The sequence below is a fragment of the Hippopotamus amphibius genome, chromosome 12 (genome assembly GCF_030028045.1).
Source record: "Hippopotamus amphibius kiboko isolate mHipAmp2 chromosome 12, mHipAmp2.hap2, whole genome shotgun sequence".
NCBI classification, from domain to species: domain Eukaryota; kingdom Metazoa; phylum Chordata; class Mammalia; order Artiodactyla; family Hippopotamidae; genus Hippopotamus; species Hippopotamus amphibius.
The window spans coordinates 96,627,321-96,653,418 of NC_080197.1; the positions used below are offsets into that span (position 1 = coordinate 96,627,321).

At 33.8% G+C, this 26,098-nt stretch overlaps 1 protein-coding gene across 1 annotated transcript in view; it reads right to left on the reverse strand.

Annotated features, from left to right (window-relative positions):
* Nucleotides 1-25,725, reverse strand: part of C12H12orf40 (chromosome 12 C12orf40 homolog) — a 57,950-nt gene extending 32,225 nt beyond the window's left edge. Inside the window, 7 exon segments of the mRNA XM_057703476.1 lie at nt 8,360-8,475; nt 10,918-11,025; nt 11,028-11,108; nt 16,511-16,559; nt 16,962-17,094; nt 21,289-21,427; nt 25,690-25,725. Coding sequence (XP_057559459.1) covers nt 8,360-8,475; nt 10,918-11,025; nt 11,028-11,108; nt 16,511-16,559; nt 16,962-17,094; nt 21,289-21,394 — 593 coding nt within the window. The 5' untranslated portion in view covers nt 21,395-21,427; nt 25,690-25,725.
* Between the last annotated feature and the right edge of the window lie 373 nt (nt 25,726-26,098).

The following is a 26,098-nucleotide window of genomic DNA, read 5'->3' on the forward strand; positions in this document are numbered from 1 at the left end:
GTCATGTGCTGGGGACAGAGAGATAAAATATTTCAGTTTGGTATTAAGGAGAGAGAGATGTTTTGTTCATGAATGTTCACAGGTTATGATCCTACATTATTCCTCAATATGGGCCTTATTGGTATTTTGGGCAGAATAATGCTATTCTGTTTTACCAAAAAGCATAACCTATAGTATGCAATAATATACACCATTAACACCAGAGAAATTTCTATTACTCTAAACGAGAAAATAAATTTAAAAGCACTTCATAAGTTAGAAAGCATACTACAAATGTAAATCATCATTTAAAAGGGTATTTTAAGCATTCAGACTTAGGAGAATCACTAATTCAAAGATGTGGGCAATAGAGAAGTGTATAGTGCACAGTCATTGCTCATAAGAAATAGTCTAGAAGAGGCAAGAAAAAATTAGAAAGTGAGGAGTGCTATCCTACAGCCAGTTGTTACTACAGTACATAGTAAGAAGAAATTCTTTTGATTGAGAAAAATCAGGCAGGTGGCACTTGGGTTGGGGACCAATTGTTGAGAAGAATTGTTATTTGTACAAATGACAGAGGGAGATGATGCTAAAAATTTAAAAGTCTGATTAAGACAAATCGATCCAGTTTCTTTAACAGTTTATTTTTCCCATAGATAAATATAAAATTCATTAAAATTATGTACCAAAATAGGGACAAATTTATTATCTAAATAAAGAATATTCAACAAATATTCAATGTATGCCTGCTATGTGGTAAGGAGATAATACAGCTTATATTCTAGTGAACAAATATATAAACAAATAAATAAGATAATTAACCATTAATAAGTACAATGAATAAAAGAAATAAAGAATTAAACAAAAAAGATAATTATAGCACATTTATAAGTGCTACAAGATCACATGATGGAATAACATGTTGGAGGTCCTGTTTCAGATAGTTTGGTCAGGAAAGTCCCTAATAAGTAAATGATAAATAAGCTAAAGGTATAGAATGGTTAGACATGTGAAGAAAGGAGTAAGCATACCCCGGGGGACAGAATAATAAGCACAAATGCAAGCTCTGCAGCCTGTTTGAGAAATGAAAAGAAGAGGAATAAAACCAGATTAGAATCGGTAAAAGAAAACTTATGACTTAAGGCTTAAAAGGGACAAAAGGGCCAAAAATCATGCAGAGCTCTGAAAAGAGCAATAAGAAACACTGAAAGGTTCTAAGTACAAAAGTAAAACAGACTGCTTTCTACCTTGGAAAGTAACAGTCTGATTGCTGGGTAAATATGAATTTTAGGACTTCTGACTGCCCAAATGAAGTAAAAGGGACCCGATTTACCCTCCCAACTGACACAATTAAAAAACTAACCCCCCTACCCCAGCCCAATGCAGAAATTTTACTGTACATAACAGAGCAGATAATTACAAAGCCTCCTCATCAAGGAAGCTCTAATTGGCTGTCAGGAAGAGTTTATGCTATTCTGGAAAGAAAGTAATGTGTTCTCTCATGGAAAGAAAGTAATGTGTTCTCTCACTTATTAAGGTCCATTCAGCGACAGGCACCTACCATATGCTATTGTATTCATTTTTCATTAAGTGCTCTATAAGATAGGTACTAGTAATCATTACTTTACAAAGGAAGAAACTAAGGCTCAGACAGGTTAAGAATCTGGACGCCCACCCCCCCCGCCAACACACACACAGAGGGTGAACACATTACAGAGACAGAATTCTTTCCCAGGTCTGACTCCAAGGTCAGCAAGTACACTGGCCCCTTCCAAAGGCACCTTTTGGCCAAGGTATTTCAAATCCATTTCCTCCTACAATTAATCTACCAATAGTATGTTAGGTACTTTGAGTCTCTTTGGGAAAATACTAAAATGACCTTGTAGTCTTCCTAACTAGTCACAGTGCATGCATGCAAAACTGAATAAACAAAATGAAAAGAGAGACTGTAAGACATCAGATAACTCACAGTTTGCTTTGAGCACAAGAAACAGAATGGAAAAGAACAACTTGCTGGCTAAGGAGTGTTCTTCTTAGGTTGCATGCCTGAGGCTGGAATGAACCTCAAGGTCATTTGTGACCTTAATAACGTCCTCTGCTATTCTCCCTCCTGTGAATGAGGCAAACTTGCCAAAACACAAAAGATGCCTTAGAGTCACCTCTGCCATCAAGTCAATGCTTCCACAGGAGAGGAAATGCTGGCCAGTGGACTGAGCACCCGCGATCTGGGATAGACTGGCTCTGCCTTTGCATAGAGATGACCTTGTTAAGGTCATCACACTCTTCAGGGCCTCATTATAAAGGCTGTACCTGAAAGAACCAAAGGTCATTTCCTGAGCTAAGATGCAGCAGTTCTTTTCTCATAATGTTCTACGGTGTCAAGAGAACACTTTAAGAGTAGGCACTCCAAAAATTGTGTAAGAATTAAGAGTTACAGACTTGTTTGAATCCGGGCTCTGCCACTTACCAGCTATGTGACCTTGAGCAAATTACTAAATTCTTGTTTTCTCACACGTAAAAATGAGGGTGGTAATAGTACCTATCTCACACTGTGTGGGGATAATATATATATTTATACCCTTGCTGGTTCAATAAAAGGCAGTAACTGTGGCAAAAAAAAAAAACAAAAAAACTAGCAAATACATGAGACAATGATTTTCAGACATGGGCCATCAGGTAGAACAGGATAATGATCCCTGAGAGAAAGAAAACATATGAGATGAACCCTATAATTGTTCCTAGCTTACTGCACTGCGAGTATACCCAAGTCACAGAATATTTGAATACTTAGAGTGGAAACCTAGTCAGAGCCCGCAGATTCTCCTTCTTGACGAAGCAGAGTGGGGGGTTCAAGGAGACTACAGAAAATAGAGTTCACAGGCAGAATACCATAAAGGAGGGTGTTTCAAAAAGAGCAAGCTCCAGATATCTACAGAGAATTTTCCAATCTTTAACCAAGTACAGACCAGCAAATACATATGAAGTAATTATTCAAGGCTGGGGAAAGAATCACCCAACATGAGAAGATGGAACAATTCCAGGAACTCACACAAGGATGGGAAAATTTTGTGTTCTCATCAGCCAGAATGGAAAACCTGTAATTCAAAGGAAATTGGAGAGGACTCAGAAGAGTATAGCCTCAGCATAGGGCAAATTAGCCATAGATTGAAGGTGTATCTGGTCCTGCTTAGCAGTTTAAGGCAAGCCTCAATAAAAGCATACTACTTCCAAGTAATTAAACTGTCTCCCAGGAAAAAGCTTAGGATGATCTATAGGAATACAAGATTTCCAGAGACCAAAAAGATGATTCACAGTGTATAGAATCCTTACAAAATTAGCAAGAAAGCAAAGAAGCAGAAAGTTACAACCCATAATGAGGAGAAAAATCAGTTATTAAAATAGACTAAGAAATGACACAAAATGACATAAGTTATAGACATGGACATTAAAAGAGTTAACTATATTTCTTACATTCAAGAAGCTAGAGGAAAGACTGAGCATGTTGAATAGGTACATGGAAAATAAAAAGAAGAGTTAAATCAAACTTCTAAAGGTGAAAACTACACTGAATAGATTTACCAGTATTGGATACCAAACAAGATGCAATTAGTGAATTTGAAGATCTAACAACATAATCTACATAAAATGAAAGGAGAGGAAAATAATTGAAAATAAACAGAGCATCAGTAAACTGTCACACAACTTCAGTTGGACTACTTTACATATTATTTGGGTTCCCAAAGAAGAGGGGAGAGGAATCAGAAAAAATATTTGAGAAATTAATGACTGAAATTTTTACAAATTTGGTAAAAACAGTAAGTCCACAGATCCAAGAAGCTCAACACAGCTTAAACACAAGAAGCAGAAAGCAAACATTCTAATCTGAATGGAGAGAAATCCATAGTAGAAAATCTGTGGTAGAGAATCCATGATAAAAAAATCTTTAAAACAGAGAAAATTATATATTATATATACACAGATACTAAGATAAGAATGACAGCAAACTTCTAGTTGGAAATAACGCCACTCAAAGACATTTTTCAAAATGTCTTTGAAAAATGACACTCATCCGTGGCTGAATGTGAAGTATCCACTCATGCCTGGCTGAATGTGAGGTCTTCTGCCCAGGAGGAAGTCTTATTAGCTCCAGGTTTTTAAACATAGCTCAAGGTGTTTAAACACAACCTCCAACTAATTATTGGTTGACCTCTAAGCACTGCTTTACAGCTTTAAATGTCTATATTAGAAGAGAAGAAAGATATCAAATCAATAAGTTAAGCTTACACCTTAAGAAACTAGAAAAAAAAAAAAAAAAAGAAGGGCAAACTAAATCCAAAGTAAGTAGAAAAAGGAAATCATAAACATTAGGGCAGAAATCAATGGAATAAAAAACAAAAACATAATAGAGAATATTGAAACTCAAAACTTAGCAAATGCAATTAGCCAATCTTCAGTTATACTGACCAAGAAAAAAAGTAGAGAAGACACAGATCTGGAATTCAACAAGGGACATCAACACTTACCTTCCAGAAATTAAAAGGACTTCAAGGGGATACTATGAACAACTTTATGCTAACAAATTATACAACTTAAATGAAATGGATGAATTCCTATAAAAACACAAATTACCACAGAGGAGTCAAGAAGAAATTTTAAAATCTGAATAGACCTATAATAAGTACAAAATAAAAATTATTATTATTTAAAAGTCTTCTCACTAAGAAAAGCCCAGGTGCAAAAACACTGAAAGAAGAAATAACCAATCCTCCACAAATTCTTCCATTAAATAGAGGAGGAAACATTTTCCAACCTATTCTATGAAGCCAGTAGTGTTACTCTGGTACCAAAGCCAAACAAAGACGTGATAAGAAAAGAAAAATTCAGACCAATATTCCTCATGAAAATAGATGTAAAAATCATTAACCAAAATAATAGCAACATAAATCCAGCATTTTATGAAACGGGTTATATAACATGACTAAGCAGCCTTTATCTCTGGAAGGCAAGGTGGTTTAACATTTGAAAATAAGGTAATACATTACATATATTAATAGAATAAAGAAAAAAAAACTACATGATAATCTCAAGGGACAAAGAATGAGCATTTGACAAAATCAACAATAAAAATTTTCAATAAACTAGGAACAGAAGGGCAACCTGACAAAGGGCACCTACAAAAAACCTAAAGCTAACATCATTCTTAACAGTGAAAGGTTAAATGCTTTTTCCCTAAAACTGGGAACAATGTAAACACGTCCACTCTTGCCACTGCTATTCAACACTGTATTAGAGGTTCAAGTCACAGCAGTCAGGCAAGAAAAAGAAGTAAAAGGCATCCAGATTGAAAAGGGAAAGGTAAAAATATCTATATTCATAGACAGGATAATCCAATATGGTGAAAATCCTAAAGAACTCACAAAACTACTAGTAGAACTAATAATAAATACAGCAAGGTCAAAGGATACAATTTTAATATACAAAATGGTATTTCTATATACTAGCAATGAATAATCCAAAAAGAAAATAAAATAAAAAAATTGCAAAGATACTGGTCTGTAATTTTCTTTTTTGGTAGTGTCTTTGTCTGGTTTTGGTACAGAGTGATGGTGGCTTCATAGAATGTCTTTGGAATGTTCCTTCCTCTTCAATCTTTTGGAAGAGTTTGAGAAGGATTGGTATAAGTTCTTCTTTGTATACTTGGTAAAACTTGCCTGTGAAGCCATATGGTCCTGGAATTTGTAGGGAGTTTTATTATTATTATTATTATTACAGATTCTATTTCATTTCTAGTGATTAGTCTGTTCAAGTTATCTATTTTTTCTTGACTCTGTCTTGGCAGGCTGTATGTTTCTAGAAAGTTTTCCATTTCTTCTAGGTTGTCAAATTTGTTGGCATATAATTGTTCATAGTAGTCTCATGATTTTTTATATTTCTGTGGTATCAGCTGTGATTTCTCCTCTTTCATTTCTTATTTTCTTTATTTGGGTCTTCTCTCTTTTCTTCTTTGTGAACCTGGCCAGGGGTTTATCAATTTTGTTTTCCCTTTCAAAAGAAGCAACTCTTGGTTGTATTGATTTTTTTCTATTGTTTTTAATCTATTTTATTTATTTCCTCTCTGATCTTTATTATCTGCTTCCTTCTGCTGACTTTAGATTTTGTTTGTTCTTCTTTTTCTAATTCCTTTAGGTGATAGGTTAGTGGTTTATTTGAGATTTATCTGGTTTTTTAAAGAAGGCATATACTGCTATGAACTTTCCTCTAAGAACTACTTTTGCTGCATCCCATTGATTCTGTATGGTTGTGTTTTCACTGCCATTTGCCTCAAGGTATTTTTAAATTTCTTCTTTGATTTCATTGTTGACCCATTGGTTTTTTAATAAAAATAAAACTGCAGGCCAATATCTTTGATGATTATAGATGTGAAAATTCTCAACAAAATATTAGCAAACCAAATCCAACAACACATAGAAAAGATCATACACCGTGACCAAGTTGGATTTATCCCAGGGTCACAAGGATAATTCAACATATGCAAATCAATCACTGTGATACACCACATCAACAAAAGAAAAGATAAAAACCACATGATCATCTTAATAGATGCAGAAAAAGCATTTGATAAAATTCAACATCCATTCATGATAAAAACCCTTATGAAAATGGGTACAGAGGGAACATATCTCAACATAATAAAGCTTTTTAGGATAAACCCACACCCAATATAATACTCAATGGTGAAAAGCTGAAAGCCTTCCTGCTGAAATCTGGAACAAGACAAGAATGCCCACGCTCATCACTTGTCTTCAACATAGTACTGGAAGTCCTAGCCACAGCAATCATAAAATAAGAAATAAAAGGTATCCGAATTGGTAGGAAACAAGTAAAATTGTCATTATATGCAGATGACATGATACTATATACAGAAAACCCTAAAGACTCCACACAAAAACAAACAGAATTGATAAATAAATTCAGCAAGGTAGCAGGATGCAAGATTAACATACAGAAAGCAGTTCCATTTCTTTACACTAACAATGAAATATCAGAAAGGGAATGTAAAAAAAATCAATACATTTTAAAATGCATCAAAAAAATACTTAGGAATAAACCTCACCAAGGAGGTGAAAGACATATGCTGAGAACTATAAAACATTAATAATTGAAAGTGAAGATAATTCAAAGAAATGGAAAGATATCCCATGTTCTTGGAATGGAAGAATTAATATTGTCAAAATGGCCTCCCTATCCAAAGCAATCTACAGATTTAATGTGATCCCTATCAAATTATCCATGACATTTTCCACAGAAGTAGAACAAATATTTCTAAAATTTATATAAAACCACAAAAGACCCAGAACTGCCAAAGCAATCCTGAGGAAAAATAGCAGAGCAGGAGGCATAACCGTGCCAGACTTCAGACAATACTACAAAACTACAGTAATCAAAACAGAGTAGAACTGGCACAAAAACAGATATACAATTCCAGAAGAAGGGATTACAAAGGTGCCCAAGAAACTACTGGAGATGATGAATAAGTTCATTATTTTTAACATATGAAAAAACTTACCAAAATGCACATTTTAGATAAGTTCAGTTTGTTGTATGTTGATTACACATTAATAAAGATGTAAAAAAAAATTTATCTCATGATGAAGAGAAAACAAACAGAACTGTTTTGTACCTATTACAATTCTCCAGGCAAGAAGCAGTGTTTGCTTACACTGGGATGGAACTGTTTGAGATGAAAATGTAACTAACTAATTTTAAAGTTTATTAGAATACAGAAATGACAATACTTTGTTGGCGAAATGTATACTGGGAGACAAATAAAAGGAAGGAATCAAGGACAACTTTCATTTTGGCTTAAGCAACTGAGTGAATAGTCGTGCCATTTACTAACGTGAAGAAGGCTGGGATAGGATTACAGAGTCAAGGTTTCTCACCACAATTACCAAGAATAATTTGAACTGGTTTGACAAGTTCAATGGATTTTAAAACAAAGAATTGGGTTTATATACAGACATCTAGAAAATAAAAATAGGGCACTGATCAACTATCATAAATATGAAAAAGAAATTAATGATTATGACTCAATAAAAGAAACTAGTAATTCATGGAGATTATAAAACAGATGCAAAACACCTTGGTTCCAAATATTTTTTAAAATAAATAAATGAAAGGTAAATGTGAACATTAGGAAATAATTACTTTAAAGTGTTTTAATGAAATGCTACCTTTTACTGATAGTTTTTTTTTTCTATAAGTAATATTTAGATCTGTTTATATTTCTAACTAAAAATATTTGCATCTATTAAGTCAAATCAGTAATTCAAGGAAACAATGTTACAGGTTTTTTATTACCTTCAACATCTTTGTTTACCTGTTTAATCTTTCAAATACTGGTCCAAACTGTGCTGTTTCACATGATAGACTGAAAGTATCTTGACTTTCTTTTAATTTAGAAACCAAGGAATTAGAACAATTAACACTACTGAGCTGAAAAAAAAAAAAAAAAGTCTGCCAAAATGGTAAATGTACATACATACAAGTTAAATTATTTAGCATAAAATGCCATTTAAGTGAATATATATATTCAAAAAATGATTATTTTAGTCTAAAAGAAAGTAATTGTGTCCTAATTAAAGACAAAATAAATCCTGTTATAACAATGAAAGCAATATCAGTATCTGAGTGTTTATTAAAATAACAGGGTTGATACTATAGTGAGCTAAACATTTTCTCAGAGGTTAAAAAAAAAAAAGAGGTTAAAAAAAATACCCAGGACACTAGGATCTTGAGTAAATAAAACTTAAATTTCTCTGACAGAAAATACGTTATCTCTTCCAAGGAAACAGCTGTACTTATCTCAGTTTTTCCATTTACTGAGCAATTTTAGGCTGCTACTTTAATATTTCTAAATATCAATATCATTGAGTGAAAAATGGGGAAAGTGTTGGAACACTATTATGAAAAGCAGTTGAGACAATACCTTGATTAATGTGGAAAGTACCATATAAATAGAAGCTATTATATAGGTTCAACACTAATCTATCCAGCAATAATAATTTATATCTGTAGTAGATATTTACTTAAAAGTCATGACACAACAGAAATGACAAGTCCAAAGACAATCAATGACAGAAATAGGAAAAATGAGGGGGAGCAAAAAGAGATCCTCAAAGTCTTAAAAAAAAAAAAAAAAAAAAAAAAAGTCTGGGCTTCCTAAGTGGCACAGTGGTTAAGAATCCGCCTGCCAATGCAGAGGTCACGGGTTCGATCCCAGCTCCAGGAAGATCCCACATGCTGCAGAGCAACTAAGCCTGTGTGCCAAAAAAAAAAAAAAAAAAAAAAAAAAAAGGTCTAAAGAGATGGAGGGCTGAAAATAAAGTCTGATAATATATCTCACATCTCAGCCTCAGAAAGACAGTGACAGAGGTGCAGAGACAAATTCATTCCTTGATGTGAGAAATACACAAACAAATCAAAAGAGAAGGAAATATTGCTTCAAATACTACTTCTCTAGGGAAGTGAGAAGTGAGCCTCAGAGCTCACTTGTTTTTCTTCTAACATGTTTTTCAACTCATTTTCTTTTGTATGTTATAATTTCTTTTTAATTCTCCTCACTTTTCTTGAAATCCCTCCAAATAAACTATTAAATACTTGGCTAACACTTCACAATGTGACAATATGCCTTGGACAAGGACATTAAACTCTCTTTGTTCTCTTCTGTAGTATTAAGTATAACATTATTTATCCTTCTGGAGAGAATCACTAACCTGCAGTCTGTAAGTAGAACATTATTTAAGTTGGATTACAGAGTGTTTCATTATCTAGCCTATACACTATTTAAAAAAATAAGGATGAGTTATAAACTGATCTAGGATGCAAGTTTTAGTCTTGTAAAATACAAACTGAATGGGTAATTGAATGTTTTTCACTGCATCCTTCAAAAATTATTCAGTCCTTAAATTAATAAGGCTAACATATATCACTGAAACATAACACTTCACTTTCTCTTTTCTGAAAAACAGAAAACATACTTTAATAAAATTAAATCATGTTATATATTATATATAACCTTAATATACCATGATATGTAACTATAAGTTATAAATTTATAATTATAAATTAATTTATAAATAATAAACACATAAATATGACATAAAACTACCACATGCTAAAAATGGGAGAAATTAAAAACTAAAGATTCCTGTTAATAAGACACAGCATTTATATAACTATTTTCCTCACTATCATCATACATTAGTAATCATTAATAATTTTATTTTTAAATTCTATATAAATTTAATAAATAAAATCACTTCTTGGTAAGTTCTACGGCAGATATATTTTAGAAATTTAAATTTTGGATTTTTTTATATTTTCAACTTTAGAGCATACGACGATTGAACAATAAGCATTACACATCTCTATATAAATATATTTGTATAATTATAATTGAAGTGCATATAACCAGTTGTCATCTGTAAAATCATAAAAAGAATCAAGCCATCACAACCCATACTTTAATAGGCTACTATGATATCACTGAGATTATGTATTGCTATTCACAGGAGCCTTTCTATAACATGTCTACTGGGCCACCATGACATCACCAACCCGTTATCTACTGTAATTACAATCATCATACTAGTATACAACATAGTGAATGATTTTCAATTCACTATCAATTTTACAAAAAATGATTTTTTTCAAAGATTTTTAAAGAACACTCCAGTTTTGGGATTAATAATCTTCTACAATGCAGAGAATTAAGTTTTTTGACCTACACAGAACTACTATACTTAATTTAGATCTTATTTTGGCTAAATCTACAGCAATCCACAACTAACATTTTTAAATCTATAAAAACAGAAAGGAGCATATCATAAAAATATAATGATATAAAAATGCCAAGAACTTGTGATTCAAAGGTACCTGTTTATTCTGCTTCTTTTCACATGCAACTTTCTGAAGACTAGGTGCTATTCTGGGAATAAAATTTTGTTTTGTAATATTTCTATTGGAAGATAATTCTGCTAAAAAAAAGACTGTGGAGTGAAACTGCAGTTTCCTGTTCTGTTGAACTGAGGTTCAAACATTCTATACAAGTCCATGACTTATGATGACTATAGGAAAGAATATGCAATCATTTGATTTGCCTAAATGTATAAACTAGAGAAGAGAAAAGGGAAAATAGAAATGAAAAAGGTCACGGGTTGCAGAAAAAGTACCAAGGAAAGGCAAGCCAATCAGTAACTGACAAGACTTATTAAGGCAAGAGAGGTTATCAACTAGGATTATACTTAAGAGCTCCTTTTCATTTGCCTTTATCACCCTTGGTCCCCTCCAACCTCAAGCCCCATTCTCCTACGTGCCATCTCCTAAAGACGGGAAACCTGAGATTCATTAACCCACAATACAGATGAAAAGATTTCCAAGAGATTTTAGTATCACTGTTGTTCCCTTTCTGTAGATTAAATTTAGCAATTCAAAGGAAAGAAAGGATAATTAATAATATAGCCTTAGATCTTAATATTTCAAGCTTTAATCACAATTTGTGCATTCTCTAATTGATTAAAATTTTATTTGCTAAAAGCAGTTCTAAGAGGGAAGTTTATAGTGATAAAAGCTTACCTCAGGAAACAAGAAAAATCTCAAACAACCTAATCCTACACCTAAAGTAACTAGAGAGAGAAGAACAAACAAAACCCAAAGTTAGCAGAAGGAAAGAAATCATGAAGATCAGAGAAGAAATAAATGAAATAGAAACTAAAACACAATGGAAAATCAATGAAGTTAAGAGCTGGTTTTTTCAAAAGATAAACAAAATTGATAAACCTTTAGCCAGAGTCATAAAGAAAAAAAGGGGAGGAACCCCAAAGCAATAAAATAAGCAATGAAAAAAAGTTACAACCAACATCACAGAAATACAAAGGACCAAAAGAGACTGCTACAAACAACTATGTGCAAAGAAAATGGACAACCCAGAAGAAATGTACAAATTCTTAGAAAGGTACAATCTCCCAAGACTGAACCAGGAAGAAATAGAAAATACAAGAGACCAATTATAAGTACTGAAATTGAATCTGTGATTTAAAAACTCCCAACAAATGAAAGTACAGGACCAGATGACTTAACAGGATAATTCTACTAAACATTTAGAGAAGAGCTAACATCTATCCTTCTGAAACTATTCCAAAAAAATGCAGAGAAAGGAATACTTTGAACTCATTCTATGAGGCCACCATTACCCTGATACAGAAACCAGACAAAGATACCCCCCAAAAAGAAACTTACAGGCCAATATCACTGATGAACTTAGATGCAAAAAAAATCCTCAATAAAATACTGGCAAATCAAATCCAACAATACATTAAAAGGATAATGCCCCCATGATCAAGGGGGATTTATCCCAGGGATGCAAGGATTTTTCAATATCCACAAATTAATCAATGTGATACATCACATTAACAAACTGAAGAATAAAAACCATATGATCATCTCATTAGATGCAGAAAAAGCTTTTTATAAAATTCAACATCCCTTTATGATAAAAACTCTTCAGAAAGTGGGCACGGAGGGAATATACCTCAACATAATACAGGCCACATATGACAAACCAACAGCTAACATCATACTCAATGGTGAGAAGCTCAAAGCATTTCCTCTAAGGTCAGGAACAAGACAAGAATGTCCACTCGTGTCACTTTTATTCAACACAGTTTTGGAAGTCCTATCCATGGCAATCAGAGAAGAAAAAGAAATAAAAGGAATCCAAATTGGAAAACAAGAATTAAAACTGTCACTACAGATGACATGACACTATACATAGAAAATCCTACAGAAGCTACCAGAAAAGTACTAGAGCTCATCAGTGAATTCAGTAAAGTTGCAGGATAGAAAATTAATACACAGAAATCTGTTGCAGTTCTATATGCTAACAATGAAAGATCAGAAAGAGAAATTAAGGAAACAATCCCATTTACCATCACATCACAGAGATTAAAATATCTAGGAATAAACCTACCTAAGGAGGCAAGAGACCTGTACTCTGAAAACTATAAGACACCGATGAAAGAAACTGAAGATGACACAAACAGATGGAAAGATATACCATGTTCCTGAATTGGAAGAAATAATGTTGTTAAAATAACTATACTACCCGAGGCAATGCAGCGATTCAATGCAATCCCTACCAAATTACCAACGGAAGTTTCCACAGAATTAGAACAAAAAATTTTTAATTTGTATAGAAACACAAAAGATCCTGCATAGCCAAAGCGATCTTGAAAAAGAAAAATGGAGCTGGAGGAAACAGGCTCCCTGATTTCAGACTGTACTACAAAGCTACAGTAATCAAAACATGTGGTACTGGCACAACAGACAAATAGATCAAAGGAACAGGATAGAAAACCCAGGCACCTATGGTCAATTAATCTATGACAAAGGAGGCAAGAATATAAAATGGAGAAAACACAGTCATTCTCCAATAAGTGGTACTGGGTAAACTGGACAGCTACATGTAAAAGAATGAAATTAGAACATTCTCTAATACCATACACAAAAATAAATTCAAAATGGATTAAAGACCTAAATGTAAGATTGGATACTATAAAACTCCTAGAGGAAAACATAGGCAGAACACTCTGACATAAATCACAGCAATCTTTTTGGATCCATCTCCTGGAATAATGGAAATAAAAACAAAACTAAACAAATGGGACCTAATTAAACTTAAATATAGGGAAGGAAACCATAAATAAAATGAAAAGACAACCTACAGAATGGGAGAAAATATTTGCAAGCACTGCAACTGACAAGGGATTAATTTCCTAAATATACAAACAGCTCATACACCTCAACAGCAAAAAAACAAACAACCCAATCAAAAACTTGATAGTAGATCTAAATAGACATTTCTCGAAAGAAGACATACAGGTAGACAACAGGCACATAAAAAATGCTCAACACTGTTAATTATTAGAGAAATGCAAACCAAAACTACAATGAGGTATCATACCACACCGATCAAAACAGCTATCATTAAAAAGTCTACAAAGAATAAATTCTGGAGAGGGTATGGAGAAAAGGGAACCCTCCTACACTGTTGGTGGAAATGTAAATTGGTATAGCCACTTTGGAGAACAGTTTGAAGGTTCCTTAAAAACTAAAAATAGTTACCACATGGTCCTGCAATCCCACTCCTGGGCATGTATGTGGAGAAAACCCTAATTCAAAAAGATACATGCACCGCAATGTTCTCTGAAGCACTATTTACAATAGCCAAGACTTGGAAGCAACCTAAATGTCAACTGATAGATGAATGGATAAAGAAAATGTGGTTTACGTTTACAATGGAATATATTTTTTTTCAAGCTCTTTATTGGAAAATAATTGCTTTACACTCTTGTACCCGCTTTTGAGGTACACCAGAGTGAGTCAGCTGTATTTATACATATATCCCCATATTCCCTCCCTCCCACGATTCCCTCCCTCAACTCCCTCCCACCCTCCCTGTCCTGGCCCTCTAAGGCATCACCCATCGAGTTGATTTTCCCTTTGTTATACAGCAACTTCCCACTAGCTATCTATTTTACAGTCGGTAGTGTATATATGTCTATGCTACTCTCTCACTCCGCCCCAGCTTTCCCTTCGCCCCCCACCCCCTCACCCCGTGTCCTCCAGTCCATTCTCTGCATCTGCATCCTTATTCTTGCCCTGTCTGGGTTCATCAGTACTATTTTTTTTTTTTTTTAGATTCCATATATATGAGTTAGCATACAGTATTTGTTTTTCTCTCTCTGGCTTACTTCACTTTGTATGACAGACTCTAGGTCTATCCACCTCATTACATATAGTACTCAGTCATAAAAAAGAATGTAATAATGCCATCTGCAGCAACATGGATAGACCAAGAGATAACCATACTAAGTCAAGTAAGTCAGAAAGAGAATGACAAATATCATATGATATCGCTTATATGTGGAATCTTATAAAAAAAAGATACAAATGAACTTAACTACAAAACAGAAATAGACACACAGACATAGAAAACAAACTTACAGTTACCAATTGGAAAGGGAGGGGGAGATAAATTAGGAAGTTGGGATTAACATATACACACTAGTATATACAGAATGGATAACCAACAGGGACCTACCATATAGTACAGAGAACTACACTCAATATTTTGTAATAGTCTATAGGGAAAAGAATCTGAAAAAGAATGTACATATTCTTTTCATATATATAACTGAATCACTGTGCTGTACACCTGAAACTAACATGACATTGTAATCAACTACACTTCAATTAAAAAATAAATAAATAGGGACTTCCTTGGTGGTCCAGTGGTTAAAAATCCACCTTCCAATACAGGGGACACAGGTTTGATCCCTAGTCAGGGAACTAAGATCCCACATGCTGCAGGGCAACTAAGCCCGCACACTGCAACTACTGAGCCCATGCACTCCAGAGCCCATGCACCACAAATACAGAGCCTGTGTACTGGGCCCATGCACTGCACCTTCTGAGCCCGTGCTCTGAGCCCGTGTGCCACAACTAGAGAGCCTACGCACCAGAACTACTGAGCCCACATGCTGCAACTACTTAGCCCGCATGCTCCAGAGCCCATGTGCCACATGTAGAGAAAAGCTTGCATGCCGCAACTAGAGAAGCCTGTGTGCTGCAACTAAGAATCAATGCAGCCAAATAAATTAAATTAAAAAATAAATTTAGAAAAAATTTTTTAATTTATTTGCTAAAAAAATAATCATTTGCAATACTTTGAAAAAAATAATCAGAATTCCCTGGTGGTGCAGTGGTTAAGAATCCACCTGCCAATGCAGGGCACATGAGTTCAAGCCCAGGTCCAGGAAGATCCCACATGCCATGGAGCAACTAACCCTGTGCGCCACAACTACTGAGTCCGTGTGCCACACCTACTGAGGCCCACAAGCCTAGAGCCCATGCTCTGCAACAAGAGAAACCACCGCAATGAGAAGTCCATGCACCACAATGAAGAATAGCCCCCACTTGCCACAACTAGAGAAAGTCTGTGCTCAGCAACGAAGACCCAATGCCGCCAAAAATAAATAAACAAAAATAAATGAAGTGGATATCTTTTAAAAAAAGAAAAGATAATCTTAGGATCAACATGAATATTGAAAATCACAATTTGATATAAAATAAAATAATCCAATCACAATGTCTGAAGAGATGAATCACTCAATGATCACATGAACCCAAAGTAGGAATCTCCAAATGAATTATCCTTTGCAGCTTATCAGTAACAAGCAGAATCAAATGTTATGCACACATAGGCCTACTCTACCTTACCAGAACTACAAAATGTTTCTCATAAGCAATCAGTTAAAATATTCTTAATGTATAGTCTCCTCACATTAAAAACTTTTAAAAGAATAATTTTAAAGACTATAATTTTCTGTACTATTTGAAAAATTTATATCATTTGGTGGCATGTCACAATTGTCAAAATAATTAAGAAAATTAAGAAAAAAAAACTCACCTGCACTGGATCAAGTTCTCCCTTGCTGCCTAGTCTTTGAGAGTATATACTAATGAAAATAAAATTTTAAGGTTAAAAATTTGGCTGGCAATAAAAATGACCATCTTTTTATATCTTTTAAAAATTCATACTGTTCTATACAAATACATGAAAACATGGAATTCTAAGAACTCTATTCATTCCAGGGTCATAATATTACTGAATATTCTAAAAATTGTATTATTACACGAGAGACATTTTTACTATAAAGTGAAACTATGTGTACAAAAAACTTAGTATGGACACTTGGTCATTTGATAAAGGTCTTAATAGTTTAATAATATTATAACAGCTGAACAAACAAAAACTAGAGCTAGAAGGATAAATCCTTTGTACATTTTCCAATGAATAAAACAGTGTCAATAATGACCCATGTAAATACCTAATAATATACAACCTAGCTAAAACCTACTTGTTTTCTGTATCATCAATGCAGAGGTTAGATGGTACACAGTGAGGCGACATTGGAAGTTCTAGATCATGTTTTCTTAGGGGCATTTTTATGTCTCTATTCATATTCACGTGGACTGGTTTTATCACAGTTTCTATAATGAAAAAAATTACAATCATAATTTATAAATGATTATAAGAATAATAAAATCTTTTAAAAGCATTGTTTGATATACTACGTTCATTAAATACATGTATATTTTAGACATTTACTGAAACCACCTATATTCTATTGATATATATGCTAGAAGTCATTATAATACTATCACAGATAATTCAAATCATCTCTTTTCATCATTTTATATATTCCTCCTGAAAGGGGCTCTACTAATTCACTTCTACTTTTTAATTCCTCCAAGACTTCCCTGACCCCCAGACTATATCAGATGTTCTTATACATTCCCATAGCACTATATAACTTCTCTATTATAGCACTTACTATAGTTTGTTGTACTTGATTAACTCTATTATTTCCCTCAGTAGATTTTTAAGCTTTAAAGAAGCAGAATCCTTGTCTCTCTTTATAGAAGAAGTCTCTATTTTGTCTGTTCAGTACTTTCAACAGCTCTTCTTTTCTGGGAAATGCTTTTTACACATGCACCAACTATACAGTTCTAGTGGAGACTTTCTATCATCTTATAAAACTCTGCCTTTCTGGAAAAAATAATTGGTGGAGCAGCAGCCATCTGAACCAAGAAGAATTAATAATTGTTCCCTCCAGTTATAAGTAATTGTTCCAGTGCTGGGCCCTGGCACCAGCAAGGCAAGGAACATCCCTCCAGTGGAATTTTTTAAAGTTCAGAACCAGAGAAACAACTCTCAGTATTTCCCTGGTGGCAAAACTAGGAGAGATGAACACTATTAGTTTTTTAAGGTAAGGTTTTAAGCCTCAATGATGAAGACAGTCTGAGAGAATGAAGATAATATCTGAAGTGAGAAAGACTCTTGGTTGTATTCAAGTCCCTGATTCAAGCAGTCTCTGAGGCCTAGCTACACTGCCCTTCCTTTTAGTTAAGTGCCTTGGTCCATTCAAGGCTGCTGTAACAGAATACCATAGTCTGGGTGGATTATAAACAACAGAAATTTATTTCTCAGTCTAGAGACTGAGAAGTCCAAGATCAAGGTGCTGGCAGATTTGGTATCTGGTGAGGGCCTGCTTCCTGTTTCACTGACAGCCGTCTTCTCGCTGGGTCCTCAGATAGTACAAAGGGAGAGAGAGCTCTCTGGGGTCTCTTTAGTTTTAGTAAGTGTACAATTCTATTCATGAGGGCTCCACCCTCATGACCTAATCACCTCCTAAAGGTCCCTCCTCAACCATAATATTAGGGCTTAATATTTCAGTATATGAGTTTGGAGTGGGTGACACAAAACATCCAGTTCATAATATTAAGTAAGTATATATTTTTAAATGTCATCTGCAGCCACGAGTCCTTACTAATAAAGTCTTGCTTTTTAGAAGAGTAAAAATATCTCTACCCTCTACTTCTCTAAACTCCCAGCTGGGGCCCCCGTAAAAAAGACAGATTAACAAGAGGAAAGCATATAAATTTATTTAATATAAGTTTTATGTAGAAAACTTCATAAGAAAATAAAGACCCAAAGAAGGGTTTAAACCTGAGCATTTTTATGCTAGGTTTGATAAAGAATGGAAAGTTGTAGAAAATGTGATAGGACAAAAAAAGGGTATAAGCAGCAAAGTGTAGTAAATTGGGGGAAACAACAGTCCTGTTCATTTAGATTCCTCTCAGTGTCCCTCTGTCTTGGAAATAAATATGTTCCTTTCCTCCGGGTATAGGTTACCACTTACATGAGAATCCTTCCTGCACATGCTGCTTCTCAAATTCCTTCAGCTTAAAATTCAACATGACAAGGTGCCATATTTTTGGGGTATCATGTCCTGACCCTGTCACTTTCTATTCTTTTGCCAGCATCCAACACAATACTTATGGTAGGTATTCAGTAAACATATGTTGAATGCGTAAGTGAAAAGAAAGTCAGGGAGAAAGAAAATACATAAAGGTAAATTCATCATCGGACAATACATGCAAAAGAATGCAACTGGAACCCTATCCTACACCGGACACAAAAATCACCTCAAAATGGATTAAATGGGAGGGAGGCTCCAGAGGGAGGGGATATGGGGATATACGTTACACGTGGCTGATTCACTTTGTTGTACAGCAGAAACTTACACAATACTGTAAAGCAATTATACTCCAATAGAGAGTAAAAAAAAAAAAAGACTTGAGGGACTTTCCTGGCGTTTCAGTGGTTGAAACTCCAAGCTCCCAATGTAGCAGTTCGATCCCTGGTTGGGGAACTAAGATCCCGCATACCACACAGCGTGGCCAAAAAAAAAAAAAAAAAGTAAAAATTATAAGACTCGAAACCATAAAACTCCAAAAAGAAAACATAAAGGGTAAGCTCCTTGACATCCATCTTGGCAATAATTTTTCAGATCTGACACTAAAACAAAGGCAACCAAAGCAAAAATAAACAAGTGAGACTACATTAAACTAAAAAGCTACTGCACAGCAAAAGAAACCAACAATAAAATGAAAAGGCAACCTATGGAACGAGAGAAAATATTTATAAATTACATATTTGATAAGGGGTTAATATCCACAATGTATAAAGAACTCACATAACTCATTAGCAAAAAAATAAACAAAATAATTTAAAAATGGGCAAAGGACCTGAATAGACATTTTTCCAAAGAAGACACACAAATGGCCAACAGGTGCTCAACATCAGTCATCTTTAGGGAAATGCAAATCAAAACCACAATAAGACATCTTCTCATACCTGTCAGAAGGACTATTATCAAAAAGACAAGAAATAACAAGTGTTGACAAGACTGTGGAGAAAAGGGAACCCTTGTGCACTGTTGGTGGGAATATAAATTGGTGCAGTCACTATGGAGAGCACTATGGAGGTTCCTTAATATAAATTGGTTCCACATGATTCAGCAATCCCCTTCTGGGTAAGTATCCAAATGAGATGGAAAAAGGATCTTGAAGACATATCTGCACTCCCATGTTCACTGAAGCATTATTCACGATAGCCAAGATATGGAAACAACCTAAGTGTCTGTCAATGGATGAATGGATAAAGAGAATATGGTATATACATAAAATAAAATAGTCTACAGCCTTGAGGAAGAAGAAAATCCTGCCATTTGTGACAACATGGATGGACCTTGAAGACATTATGCTAAGTGAAATAAGCCAGACAAAAACAAATACAGCATGGTATTGCTTACATTCGGAATCTTTTTTAAAAAAAAAGTCAAACTCATAGAAACACAGAATAGAAAAGTGGTTTCCTGGGGCTGGGGACTGGCGAGTAGGGGAAACAGGGAGAGGCTGGTAAAAGGGCACAAATTTTGAGTTGTATGATGATTAAGGCCTGAAGATCTAATGTAAAATGTAGTGACTATAGTTGATAACATCATATTATATAAGTGAAGAGAATAAAAGGTAAATTTATCAAACAGATTTACAACAAAAGTTTTTATTCCCAAAGTCCATGAGTAATGTGTTTACTTTTACTACAGTAAAAGTTTTTTACTTGTGTAAACTGCCATCTATGGAGGGAGAAACAAAAATGGCAGAGAAAGGAAAAGAGGGGATACTAAGATTATGATCAATATCTATCCATCATTTATAAACTCTCTTATTTCTTAAGCTCTCATTTTAGCACTTGTTTTAAAAATTAAATATCAGACATAAGTTCCCTTGAGAAAGAAAAAAACTACTCTGATTAAACCTTTTATTTACTTAAAGAATCAAAGTGCAGGCCAAAATGAACTTTATTTTGAAGTATTAGCCTACTACAGTTAATACCTAAGGAGTGCCTAAGAAATTTTTCAAGTTTTGAGATAGGAAACTAATCATTGAGACAAAAATCTTTTCAGCTCTTCCTTTCAAACAAATTTTCTAAATAGTATAAGACAATAAATACATTTATTTCCTGCTCTTTAGCTAAACTTTGGTAACTATCGGCCTAGACAGAATAATATAATAATTGAAACAGCTGCACTGTAATAAATCTAACCATACCTTATAAAATTAATTTTACATAACACTTATACGACCTAAAAATAAAAGTAAATTGATTAAGTAACAAAAGATTTTAAGCAAAAATTAACAAATCTTACTTAAGCAGGCAACCAAGTTTTAACATTAGTTTACTTTCCACATTCTTTGAGTTCTAAAATTACACTTATTAGAGAACTAAATCTTATAATCACATCAGAATCAAAACAAAATGGTATTAGAAAAACTTACCAGGCATTTTCTTCTGGCAAGATATCTGATTTACCATATACAGGTTAAGGAGGTCTAAACTGACAGTAGAATTTTTGACAGGGGATAAAACTCCCAGTAATTTCATTTTTGATTTTAACCTTTTCTTTTCAAAATATTCCTAAAGTAATTATAAATAAAGTTATTATGTTTCAGGCAGAATCATAAATAATAAAAAGCAATAATACAATCAAATAATTGATATATTCATATTCTTGTGACACACACTTTATATGTTTACAAATTAAAATCAATCAATAACTTGCAGTTTGCCTAAAGAGTCTAAATTTCACAGCCTCTTATAATCTTTCTCTTGTTAAATGCAATACCTTTAAAACAGAACTTTATAAAGCCATTCACAGGTATCAAAAATTATCTGAATGTAGCAAGTTTTTAAAAATCTGATAAAACATATCTGACAGGCTAAAAAAATTTTTTTTTTTACAAAATGCGCTATCCTATAGATATAAAAGTCCTTAAAGATATTCTCAGCTGAGTGCCATTAAAAGTCAACTGAGATGAGGAGGAAAAAAAGCAGCTATGTGAGAAACAATCTGCAGCCAAAGTCAATTTTATTCCCTTTGTTATACTTCCTTGACTCCAATTTTTATTAAACCAGATTTGTACATAATTATTTTTTTTCATCCAGCATTTATTTTCCTCCTGGTTGTTTGAACTTAATTATTCTTCCTTATTTTCATTCTTTTTCTTTCAGATTATATCCTTAATTTACCAAGTTCAAAGGCATTTATTTGTTTAAAATTTATTTATTGAGCAACTATTATGTACTAACACTAAAACAAATTGTGAAAACATCTTCTTTTTCATTAATAATTCATAATATAATGCCATAAAAATGATTATAAATGATAGATATCAAAAATGAGGAAGGTCCAAGATGGCAAAAAACTAAAGAGGAAGTATCACTTTTCTGAGAAATTAAAGCTCTTTCACATTAACCTTTCAGAATGTCATTCATTAATTATAATAGACTTTTATACTGTAGACTTAGACTTAAGATTGTAAAAAACTTGTAAGAATTGTAAGAAACTTACCGGTTATCAAGTAACAAAGTAAATGTCAAGTTGTTATGCAAAATTAACCACAGATAAAAATATCTGTTCATAATTTGAGTGATTTGCAATCCCAAATTGGACTTAAATGTCTTAGAATAGATCACACTATGGTTCAGCAATGAAATGACAGTACCTTCAGGATGTAAATATTTTTTATCCATGAAAAAACTGACTATGGGTCTTATAATTGATGATACCTTGGAATTAAGATGTTATATCTTAAGGCACTATACCCCATGATGAATAAGACCATGGTGAGAGAGACAATGACACACATAATTACAACACAATGTAGGTGGTATAGGATCCTCCAAAAGGGTAGTCAACCTGTGGGTATGTGGTGGGAGGTCAGGCAGAGGAGGAGAAGGAAGGTTCCTTAGGAAATTATTTCTAAGATAGATAGATGAGTCAACAGTAAGCTAGAGGGTAAAAATACAAGGTTCCAGGAATAAGGAAGAACAGTACAAAGACTGTCTACAAAGTGAGTTAAGTCTTTATTTCAGGGGACACTGCTGGAGACAATGGATCCTCATACTCCAGACATCACGATGACCTCTAATTTTTGTGTTCCCAGAAAGAACAAAGGTATGTGACTAACTGATTTACCTGACAAGGTTAGGCTCAATTTTTCTATCAAGTTTCATTTGGTAGAGATGAGTAGAAAATAATTAGAAAAACTCAGAAAATAATCAATTTTTAACTTGAAAATAGCCATTTAAAAGAAGCAGCTAGAGAGACAGAAATAGAATCTGGAGAATGTGTTTAAAAAAAAAGCAAGGTAAGAGCTTGTTTCAAGATAAAAGGAATGTGCAGTTCTCCAAATGGAGACTGTCCACTTTATGAAGTGTTAAATAGTCTGTTTATATTTCACACACCTACAAAAAGAAAAGATAGAGGTAATGGAAAACTGCAGGAAATAATGACATATTAAAAGTAAGTTGGACTGAAAAACATCCTTGGAATTGAACAACCTGCAGTTCAGTTTTGACATTAGCAAGAGCTGTATAGTGGAGTATACTGAGAAGCAAATGGGAGATAAGAGTGAAGGGGCATAGCAGAAAAGGGAAAGGATCCAGAGAGAGCTTTTACTTGTTTTAACAGGAGAGAATTGAGTATGTATGAATATCAATACAAAGCCTCCAGTTGACCCAGAATGGCTGAAGATACAAGAAAGGGGTAAAGTAATTGATGCAGTGAGGTCCCTAAGAAAGCAGAAGTAAATGGAATCCAGATCACAGAGAGAACTTCCTTTGACAAGAGGAAACTACTTCCTTAGTTACAAGAGGGCAAGAGAAGATGGGTGAAGATGTAAGATGGTTTACAGAATTGGTGGTAGAAATTTGAGATAATTCTCACCTGATAGCTTCCATTTCCTCTGAAACATGCGAAAAGGTCATCTAATGAGTATGAAGGGATAAAGAACAGGATTGGGGAAGAGAGGGTTGAGGAGACAAAGGAAGGTATGAAATTTTCAAAGAATAAGGAAGTGACATGACTAGAGATCAACACTTTGGGAAAGGGCCATGAGTCTTTTCCTTTCTTATAAATATTCAAAAGAATGATCCAAATGGAGTTAGATTATTTTTTATAAAACAGTCTGGGGACAGACTAAATTCATAGAATATTTAGTATTGAGTGCCTATGTTACACACAATTCTAGGTACAGGAAGTACAGAATGAATAAAAGTGATAAGATCCGTTTTTTATGAATATATGTTAATAGGTGGTGGGGAAAGAGAACAGAATCAACACATTTATAAGAAAATTCCAGATTTTGAAAAGAGTGACGAATAAAAGAGAGTACTGAAGAGAGAGTAACTGGAGGGTGGGGAGCTATTTAGATGTAGTGATCAGAGAAAGCCAATTTAAGAGATAATTTAGCTGAGATACAAATATTGACAAGCCAGACATGAAAATATCTCAAGAGAGAAAGGGAAGAAGAGTGGCAGAAAGATCAGTGTGGCTGAAATACAATGAATAGGGCGAGTAGTAAAAAATAAGGTCAGAGAAGCAGGCAGGATGCAGTTCCTTCAGGTCCTTTTAGGCTCTGGTTAAATCAAATTTATTCTAAAAGCAATGTAAAGTAACTGAGGCTTTTAAGCAGGGAAATGATAAATTCTGGCTTTTGGGTTTTTGTTTTTTTTTTTAATCATACTAACTGCTGTGTGAAGAACAGAATACAAAAGAATAAAAGAAAAAGCAAAAAAAATTTTTTTTTGATAAATTCAATGACATTGAACTTTGAAGAATTTTCCTTCAAAGAAATCATTAAGGAAGTAAAAATAAAAGCTACAGAGCACACATATACTGACAAAGAATTCCTAAATGTATAAAGGCACAATGAGAAAAAGATAAACAACCCAAAGAAAAAATGAAAAGTGTACTTGGAAAAGCCCCTCATGAAACAGAAAACCTGAATGAAAAGACAGCCTCATTAGTAATCAAGAAAATACAAGTTAAACTTACAATAAGGTATCATTTCATTGAGTTAACAAATATCCTGTTCATCATAATCACTCCCTTGCTTTTCTTTAAATTTTACTACCTTTGAATACATTTTGTACTGGTTTGGACCTTTTCGTAAATGGACTCTCACTGCTTGTATTCATCTGTGAGTTGCTTCATTTGCTCAACATTCTGTTTTTGAGATTCACCTACATTAATTACTTGAGGATGGTACGTTTTCACAGCTGTGCCATTACTTGGGTATGCCACAATTGGCCTAACCATGCTACTGCTCCTGGACATTTCGGGGCTCCCTTTCCTCTTCCTCATACCCTGTCCTTCTTCTTCCTCTCTTTCTCCTTCTCTCTCTCCTTTTTGTTTGCTACTTAACAACAATGATTCAAACAAGCATGTACGTATCTCAAAGTGCACATGTGGAAGTTTCTCTGGGATATATACTGCTCAGTTGCAAGGCATATACATGCTCAACTGTACTATGCAATACAGTGAATGTAATAATTTTTTTTTTTAAAGTAGGAGATAGGTTATAAAGTCATTACAGTACTCTGGGCAATGAACAATGATGATGTGCATAAGGGGGCTAACAGTCCAGTTAGTGAGAAGTGGTCAGACTTGGAATATACTGGAACTAGATGACAATGAGAATCAACATGATCCTTAATTCTCTGCCTTAATTCTGAGAAAAATGGGTTGCTAATTAAGCTATCTACAAGAATGAAGGAGACTAAAGAAAGATGGCCTTCCAATTTCACTCAGGTGAATCTAACAGCCTTAAAAAAGGCACAGAAAGATCACTATTCTCATAAGACTATGAGACACAATAAAAATATATTTTCTTTACCTTTTGCTTTCTCCTTTCCTGCTTGATCAGAACCCTGGTCCTGAAAAGGGAAGCACAATAAAACATATAATGATTAAAGAAATGGTCTCTAAAATAACTGCCATTTTAGCTGAACACTTGGAATGAAAATCTAAAAGTGTAGTGATAATTATGTTATTTTCTGAAAAGAAACTATGAAAATGTTCTTAAATTATTTATAAATTATTTATAATGTACTGCTTGACAAAACTTTTCCAGACAGAAAATCCAAGAACTAACAAAAAAGACTCTAGATTTATGGTGAATAATTAAGCATAAAATAAACCTGTTATAAAAAACAAGATAAGCAGTGAAATCAATGCACTGGAAAGAATGTATGGCTAAAACATTCTTATCTGATAGCAATATTCTTGATCAACATTGCTATTTT